This window comes from Cryptomeria japonica, chromosome 5 (assembly GCF_030272615.1).
Source record: "Cryptomeria japonica chromosome 5, Sugi_1.0, whole genome shotgun sequence".
NCBI classification, from domain to species: Eukaryota; Viridiplantae; Streptophyta; class Pinopsida; order Cupressales; family Cupressaceae; genus Cryptomeria; species Cryptomeria japonica.
Window position 1 is genome coordinate 206,750,883 of NC_081409.1, and position 9,542 is coordinate 206,760,424.

Sequence of the window (9,542 nt, forward strand, 5' to 3'; positions counted from 1 at the left end):
GTAAAGAGGAGATTTAAGTCCGATGACGTAAGGTGGTGTTGTGTTTGGATTTTTTGGATAATGAGTATCATTTTTTGAGCTTTTGAAGGTGATAGAGCTATGTTTCATTAAACCAAGTGAAGCTTCTTTAGGGAGTTATCCAATGTTTAAACACCTATAATTTGTCATTGTTGCTTATCATCTCTTGTAATAGCAAAGTTTTGCATTTTCTTATGAGTCATGTTTCTTGTTTAGTTTGGACTCTTGCATTTGAAGTTGCTTCCTCCTATCACTATGAGTTTTTATTATGATTTAGTAATCAAAATATTTGACATTTTTTAATAAATTATTCTTAAACATTAATATATTCAATAGTCAGAAATAAATATCAACCAATAAAAATAAAACAAATATATATAATATTTTTACTATTAATAAAAATATAGAATTTAATATCTATTTAACCATTAATCTAATATTTAACATTAAAAAAATCTCTTCCTTTGAATCTATTAAATTTATAGACATATTAGAATAGCGAAATTTTGTCATCCTTCAGATGTTATCATCCTTCTGTATGCATGCCGGGTGTTTTCAACTGTAAATGTTTGTTTGGCTTGAAAGCTGGCACTTCTCAACAGACTACCTTCGAAGGTTTAAAAATTCTTGAAACCTGCTTTCAGTGGGCATTAAAGTCCTGTTAGTGGAAGTGTTCCCAGGCTTATCACTGGCAGCGTCATTATGGTAGACTTAGACTGAATAACACTGCACATTTTCCACAATCATAAAATGCCATTGCCATCTAGTACTCATCTAAATCTGGCAGCAGTATGTAGAGAGGGCCAGTTGAAAGAGGCGCTGCACATTCTGCTTACTACAGACAAACCCCCTGAAGACTATTATAAATACCTTCAATTATTGCAGGCCTGTATCCTCAAGAATGCCCTTTCACAAGGGAAAAAGATTCACTCTTTCATCGCTCACAGGCGATTTATCTTTGCTACATGCACAGCTTTTTATAATAAGCTTATTTACATGTATGTCAAGTGCGGAAGTTTGGTGGATGCCCGTAAAGTCTTCGATCACATGAAAGAACGAAACGTCATATCATGGAACACGATTATTGCAGCGTACAGAAGACATGGGCTTGCTCAGGAGGCAGTCACACTGTTTCACCATATGCAACAAACAAGTCTCAAACCCGATAAGTTCACATTTTCTAGCGTACTCCCAGCCTGTACCAAAATGGGAGCCTTGGAACAGGGTGTAAACATTCATGAAAGCATAAAGGATAGAGAAATTTTGTCAGATGTTATAGTTGCAAGTGCTCTGGTAGACATGTATGCAAAATGTGGAAGCGTAGCCAAGGCACGTGAACTGTTTGACGAAATGCCTCAAAGAAACGTGTTCTCGTGGACTGCAATGGTTGCAGGATATGCACGGAATGGATTTGTTGAAAAGGCTTTAGAAACTTTCAAGCAAATGCAAATGGCAGGTGTAAAGCCAAATTCCACAACCTTTGCGAGCATCCTCCCTGCCTGTACCAAAATGGGAGCTCTGGAACAGGGTATGGAAATCCATCGAAGCATAAAAGAAGCTGGATTTTTGTCAGATGTTATAGTTGCAACTGCCCTGGTAGACTTGTATTCAAAATGTGGAAGCATAGACAAGGCGCGTGCACTGTTTGACACGATGCCTCAACGAGATGTCATCTCATGCAATGCCATGATCGCAGGGTATGCACAAAATGGATCTGTTGATAAGGCTTTAGAAACTTTCAAGCACATGCAATTGGCAGGTATAAAACCAAATTCGACAACCTTTGCGAGCATCCTCACAACCTGTGCCAAAGTGGGAGCTTTGGAACAGGGTATAGACATCCATCAAAGCATAAAGGATAGAGAAATTTTGTCAGATGTTGTAGTTGCTACTGCCCTGGTGGACGTGTATGCCAAATGTGGAAGCATAGACAAGGCACGTGAATTGTTTGACAGAATGCCTCAAAGGGATGTGGTCTCATGGACTGCTATGATATCAGGATACGCACAAAATGGATTTGTTGAAAAGGCTTTAGAAACTTTCAAGCAAATGCAAGTAGCAGGTGTAAAGCCAGACCCGACAACCTTTGCCAGCATCCTCCCTGCCTGTGCCAAAATGGGAGCTTTAGAACAGGGTATGAACATCCATCAAAGCATAAATGAAGGGGGATTTATGTCAGATGTTATAGCTGCGACTGCCATAGTAGACATGTATGCAAAATTTGGAAGCATAGATAAGGCACGTGAACTGTTTGACAGAATGCCTAAAAGAGATGTCATCGCATGGAATACCATGATTGCAGGATATGCGCAAAATGGATTCGTTGATAAGGCTTTAGAAACTTTCAAGCACATGCAGTTGACAGGTGTAAAGCCAAATTCCACAACCTTTGCCAGCGTCCTCCCTGCCTGTGCCAAAATGGGAGCTTTGAAACAGGGTATGAATATCCATCAAAGCATAATCGAAGGGGGATTTGTGTCAAATATTATAGTTGGGAATGCTTTGGTAGATATGTATGCAAAATGTGAAAATATAGACAAGGCATGTGAACTGTTTCTCAGAATGCCTCAAAGAGATGACATCTCGTGGAATGCAATGATTACAGGATATGCACAAAATGGATTTGTTAAAGAGGCTTTAGAAACTTTCAAGCAAATGCAGTTGGCGGGTGTAAAGCCAGATTCAACAACCTTTGCCAGCATCCTCTCTGCCTGTGCCAAAATGGGAGCTTTGGAACAGGGTATGGACATCCATCAAAGCATTAAGGAAGGGGGATTTTTGTCAGATGTTATAGTTGCAACTGCCCTGGTAGACATGTATGCAAAATGCAGAAGCATAGACAAGGCACTTGAACTGTTTGAAAGAATGCCTCAAAGAAATGTGGTCTCATGGAATGCCATGATTGCAGGATACACACAAAATGGATTCGTTGAAAAGGCCTTAGAAACTTTCAAGCAAATGCCATTGTCAGGTGTAAAGCCAAATTCCACATCCTTTGCCAGCATCCTTCCTGCCTGTGCCAAAATGGGAGCTTTGTCACAGGGCATGGGTATTCATCACAGCATAATGGAAGGGGGTTTTTTGTCAGATGTTACAGTTGGAAATGCTCTGGTGGACATGTATGCAAAATGTGGAAGTATAGACAAGGCACGAGTACTGTTTGATAGAGTGCCTCAAAGAAATGTGGTTTCATGGAATGCAATGATTACAGGATATGCACAAAATGGATTTTGCAAGGATGCTCTCAACATCTTTGAATTAATGAAACACTCTGGAACTTACCCTGACATTGTAAGCTTTGCTTGTATTCTATGGGCATGCAGCCATGCAGGTTTAGTGGATGAGGGTTGCACATACTTCAATCACATGAGTAACTCCTATTGCATTACACCGACAGCTGATCATTACATATGCATGGTTGACCTCCTTGCTCGTGCTGGCTATCTTGAGGACACCCTGAACTTTATCATTAAGATGCCACTTAAACCCGTGGTTCTTGTGTGGATGTGTTTTCTTGGTGCCTGTAGATCACATATGAATATAGGATTAGGAGTATTTACAGCCATGCTACTTTTTGATTTGGATCCTAAAAACTCTGCAACTTATGTTATTCTCTCAAACATCTATGCAGAAGTGGGCAGGTGGGGTGAGTTTCAAATGGTAAGAAGCTTGATGAAAGATAGAGGAATTAAAAAGACACCTGGATGTAGTTGGATTGAAAGCTATAAAATGGTACATGCTTTTTGTGCAGGAGATAGATCACATCCTCAGACAGGGGAGATCTATGCAACGTTGGAGAAATTGGCTTGCGAGATGAAGGCAGCAGGTTATATTCCAGATTCAAGACAGTTACTTAGTGATGTGGAAGATGAGGAAAAAAAACTATTTCTTTTCCACCATAGTGAAAAGTTGGCAATTGCATTTGGCTTATTAAACTCACCCTCTGGGACAACTATTAGAGTTTTTAAGAACCTTCGAGTATGTGCTGATTGCCACACTGCAACAAAATTTATTTCCAAGACTGTTGCAAGAGAAATTGTCGTAAGAGATGCGAACCGTTTCCATCATTTTAAACAGGGACAATGTTCTTGTGGAGATTATTGGTGATGCTAATTGAAGCAATCTGAAAAATAGGTTTGCATACCATGTCAGACCTGCAGTAATAATGAAGGGACAAAGTTTTATTTTCAGTTTCTAGAGTTTTTTGGTTTAGAGTATTTGACAATCTAGACCATGCTGTTGCCTTCATAATATTAGATGCATAGACTGCAATGCAGATTGCTACCTATATACACTGTCCGGGTATCTGTCGAAGACTTGTTTTATGATAACATGGACATTCCATTGAATTGTTTTCACAAAACCTGCACGTGTATGAAATGAAAAGATTGAGGAGGAGCTGGAAAATGGGAGAAAACAAAAGGTGAGGAACACATCAAGTAAATAGAAAGATGCTTGACCAGCAGGAAATGGGAGAGGAAGGCTTACGATTACCCTTCGCCATTTTGTATAGTTCTTTTAATTGGATTAATTTTAGTGTCTTTTGCCTATGTCAGGAGGACCATCTGAGATTAATTTACACATTCTACGGTAGGTGTATAATTGTATATAACTACATGTAGATTTTTGTCTCATTTATTAAATGATAGGCCATATACTTCGGCAGCTTCCAGCCAGCACATTATCTCATACTAGGAAACTGCAAAACCTCACCACAAAACAGGTTTGAGGTACTGATAAACAGTATCATCTATGCACTGTTGAGCTCCTTTCGTTAATGGTGTAAGAAAGTCCTTACCGTGGAATAAATTTTGTGAGCAATCAAAGGTAAAGCTGATCGACACATTTAAAGATTAAATCAAATGTTGTTGGAGTAAATGGATGCTATCAATCTTGGTAGATCTCGCCATTGCTGGCAGTCATACTTTGTAGCTAGCAATGCTGGGTGACATATGTTGTATGAGATGGTGTAAATCAGGCATTTCTATGCATTTATGCATTCTGCCTCAGATAACCGCCAAAGTTATGTATAAATACATTAGAATTATATATGATTCTTTGATGGCCAACGATCTGAAAAACACCAGTGGCTTGAAGAGCAACATCAATACATTTGAGGTACTGTTTCAAATTTCAATTACTCCTGTAGAGGTAATTACTTTTTGTTTTCTGTGAATGGATTGAAGTAGAAGCTGTAGGGATATTGGTTTTGGTTCATTTTATTTTATTTTTTTAATTCTTTTTTGATAGGATTCCATAATGTTTTTCCTGCAAACTCTACCCTTTTTTCGAATGGGCATCATTGACAGCACGACACAATTTGTAAAGAATCTTGAGGTAAGTCACTAGCCATGGTTTCAGTGATTTTGAAATCTATATGCAGCCAGATCATTTTAATTGTTGTGTTTTATTTCATTCTAAACAATTTTGTTTCTGTCTGTTAAATGAGCATTGGACCTGTTGTTTTATCTATGGCTGTTTTCTGTTGGTACAGGTAAGTTGATTTGATTTACTTTTTCAGTGAGAAGTATGTATCCTTGAGTAGCTTGTAGATTGGGTTTAGAAAGGGGAATTAAAGTGGGATTTTTAATTTTTTCTTGAAAGAATGATTGATGCATGCTAGTTTACTTTTTTGCCTTTCTGATATCAGCATCCAGAGACCTGCTTTTGTAAATTTTTTGATTTGCTGTTTAACGCATTTTTTGATCTTCCCTTATTAGGATCTTATTTTAATAGATTATAGAGATATAAAGGATCCAATTCCTCGATGATTTTCAAGCTACAAAGGTTAGCTTTTGTTTTTGGTTGGTAAATTTCTCGTTGATTTGGACCAGTATTTTGACCAAATTTTGATCCCCGATAAGTGTATTTGATCTCATGGCTCTGCTCCTTACCCGTGCTGCATATCATCCCATACAACCTGTTGCATTTTAAAACTGCAAATGATAGAATTATAAAAAGTGGAATAGTGGTTGCTTAGGAAGAGTAATCTAAGCCTTCTGAGAGCTTGCAGAAACAGTAGATAAGTTAATTTGTTTTTTCTGTTTGCAATTTACCTTTTTTAATTATTTTGTTAACAATTTCTCCCTCTTCAAAATTCAAAATCATTTTAAACACTTCTTGCTACGTTTTTACCATTTGTTATTTTAATCTTAAAATCTCTTTCCAGAATTTTACTTTCTTTGCTTAAATCGCTCTTTAGGGCCCTAACATTTTTATTATGACGTCAGATTTCTTTTCCATCAACAGTTTCCATAGTGGATAGAGCAATTTATCTTCTGTAATTGCCTTGTTAACAATTTCTTCCTCTTCAAAATTCACAATTGAATTTTAAACACTTCCTGCTACGTTTTTACCATTTGTTATGTCAATCTTTAAATTTCTCCCCGAAATTTTACATTTTTTGCTTAAATCTTAGCATAATCCCTCGATATAAACTGCAATAAAGATATCACCATTACTAAGAGACCAAATTACATCAAAGGACCAAAAACAAAACATCCCACTTCAAAGCTACAGGCCTGTAACAGAGAGGCCATTTGGCCTAAATGGTGGTTAACAAACTTAGAATTCTAGTAGAATTCAGAAGCTCATGAACATACAACCATCCCCATAACTTCTTAACATACTCAAGATCCTTAAAATTCTTATGTCCAATTCATTGGTGGAGGGTAAAACTAAACTCAGCGACATTTTTTTTCACCTGGTCTATGCCTGAAAAGGAACCGATGATGAGAACCACATCTCTCTTGACATTGATTGGATTTCTAAACAATATTAGATTGACGAAGCATAGCAATTTGCATAAAGATATGGTAGAAGGAAGCTTGAGCAGTAGGAGAACTAACAAAGCAACATCCCAAAGCATTGCATTGAAACTCTAATTCTTCGTATAGGATAAAGGCAAAGCAAGGAATTGAAAGTTTGAAACTTATCTACTGAATCAAATCTCTCAGCTGCATTAATATCAAATCATCACCGTGGAATAGGACACTGTATGCAGTTCAAGCTCTCTGTCATGCACTCTAAACAACTTTTAATGAATCTGCACCTTACATGTTTGCATTTCGTCCCTCGAACGAATCTCACCTTACATATTTATTACTTACAATTGTATTTGATCCTAAAGATTATCGTTAGGATAGATTGTAAGAAAGCTTTGGTATAAATTTTACTATTAGTATAGTGTACAAAGCTCCTAAAGATGTCATTGCATGCTCCTGTTTCTTGAAAAAACTAGTAAATTTAGGCAGCTCACCGAAGACATCGTCATAGACGGAGGATTTGGGCTATTTTGTTTTGCTGCAAGTGCAACAAAGGCGTGAATTTTCCCCACCAGATACAGGTAAATAATATTTCACCTTCAATAGAGAGAAAATTCTGGTTTTAAATTTCCAAACACTTTTTCTCTTCACTATTTATGTCTTACTTTCACAAATAATTAATTCCTTCGAAATTCAAGATGCAGGGCGACTTCGCATTCACATATATTGAATTCAGAAGGTACGAATGCATTGTATTTTTGTTTGTAATTTTGAATTTCATTAAAAACAGAGATTTTTAATATTCTGAGATTTAGAATTTTATTTAGAGTTTTCGTAGTGCTAAAAATTTAAGAATTTCATTTGTTACTGAAAATTAAGGGTTTCAAGATTGAGACTTCGAAGGTATTGGGTATTTAAAATTTGATATTTGTATTTTACATGTTCATGTCAAAAAATTCTCAGCATTACATAAGGAGACCTTTTTTTTTTTAATTTGTTTTGTTTAAAAAATGTAAATGGGCTATATTGGCGTTCCGTCTGTTTTTGGAATAACATTTGGTATTTGTATTTTGTTAAGTAGATATTGATAAGAATGCCCTCTTAATTTATGTGCCTTGTGTTTTCTTATTAGGTTGTCAACATGTGAGTTCTAATCTAAAGATATTTCTCAATATATCCTTAATTTTGCTCTAAAGATATTTCTCAATATATCCTTAATTTTGCTTTTCGTATTTATTTTCAGGTTGTTTGACTACATCTAAGGAAAGAATGAGGAGCATGCCAAGCTTTCAACGATAACACTTGTTGACATAGATATCTTGCCTTCTATGAGTCTTCATTTATTGTCAACTTCTATATGCTCATTAGTTTCAAAAATTGCTCCCCAAAGGTAAAGAAAGCCTCGGCATTGGAGGAATCAAGGTGGGGTGTCCAATACACGAGTGTTAAGGTTCAAAGGATTTGTGAGCAATTATTACATTGGACAGAGGCAGCCAAGTAACAGGGGAGCTTCATGGGCATCCCCTAGGAACCGACCATCTATCTCTCAATATAAAGTTGACAAGCCCGTCATCTACATTGTTGTGCAATATAGCTTTACCTTCAATTTCAAAATTTTATATTGTGAAGACTTCGTTAATTGCCAATAGAAACATATATACTCTCTTGAAATTTTATTTTGTGAAGATTTCTACTAATTAAGAATCCATTGGAACCTTTAGTTACGAAGACCTTCAATTTTTGGTGAAGATGGCCTTTTGAATTTTAAGGATGTATTATAAATATTGTATAGTTTTTAATTGGTAACCCATCTAATCTAATTACATCATTAACTGTGATCTTTTTATTTTTTGAAATAAAATTTTGTCATTATAATTGTTCAAGTTGAGAGCAAGCAAATATATGTTTAGTGTTTGTCAATTTTCTAATTGGTGACTGACGAGTTCAAAACATAATCATTTAAAAGAATATATATATACACGTACATATGTACATACATTTATACAATGCAAGTGATTTAATTTGGTGCAAATTTTATGTTATTTTTGGTCCACTTGTATATTTTTTTCCTTTTATGCACAAATTGAAGTGTACTTCTAAAATATTAGCTTAATTATAGTTTTCAACACCACTGCACCTCCTTCGAGTGCAAGAGCAATTAGATGTTTCTATATTGTTTCACACACCTTTGCTTAGTGAGACAACTAATGCATTTATGAATTAACAAATATATTTTAATTTAATTTGATTTCAATTTGTTTAGTTATAATTAGAAAAGAATATTATAATCTATATATAAAGAAGTAAAAAAAATATACAATTGTGTTCATGTTGTAATTAATAGATATGCATGCACATGAGTGCATAATGAGGTCTATAGATTGATGCTAGCGAGAAGAGATTAACATCTATACATGTTAAAATAAAATCACATATGATACCAACTTGTAGGGACCCTAGTAGATATTGGATGAGAAAGGGGCTTTACATATAGAATAGAATATGTTTGCCTATTTATAGATGGGTACTTGCCAAATAATGTGTCCCAAAGAGGCATGCCACTTGAGGAAGTGACAATGAAGACATAGGTAGGAGAAACATGAGATTGACCTTTGAATGCTAGAGAGAATTGATGCTAACTAGAGAATACTAGGAGCATACCCATCTTTAGTAGGAAGGGTCTAAACATTTCTTGCCATTATAACGAGGGGCCTCTTATGTATAGAATTTGGCATATTGGTCAATTATCACACTACTGTA

At 35.9% G+C, this 9,542-nt stretch overlaps 1 protein-coding gene across 5 annotated transcripts; it reads left to right on the forward strand.

Annotated features, from left to right (window-relative positions):
• The first annotated feature begins 539 nt into the window (after positions 1-539).
• LOC131054622 (pentatricopeptide repeat-containing protein At3g12770-like) lies at positions 540-8,456 on the forward strand. 5 transcript variants are annotated; one of them, XM_057989168.2, is made up of 4 exons: positions 540-5,136; positions 5,269-7,363; positions 7,481-7,521; positions 8,026-8,456. In XM_057989168.2, exon 1 carries the CDS (start codon positions 769-771, stop codon positions 4,123-4,125), a length of 3,357 nt encoding a protein of 1,118 aa, XP_057845151.2. In that variant the 5' UTR covers positions 540-768; the 3' UTR covers positions 4,126-5,136; positions 5,269-7,363; positions 7,481-7,521; positions 8,026-8,456. The 5 variants fall into 5 exon arrangements, with proteins under 5 accessions (XP_057845151.2, XP_057845150.2, XP_059077329.1 ...); XM_057989167.2 differs by having other exon boundaries at positions 7,487-7,521; XM_059221346.1 differs by having other exon boundaries at positions 5,269-5,355; positions 7,259-7,521.
• Positions 8,457-9,542: the final 1,086 nt, after the last annotated feature.

Coding starts and splice junctions, on each gene's coding strand:
- LOC131054622 (XM_059221345.1), top strand. CDS start 769: ATGCCATTGCCATCTAGTACTCATCTAAATCTGGCAGCAGTATGTAGA.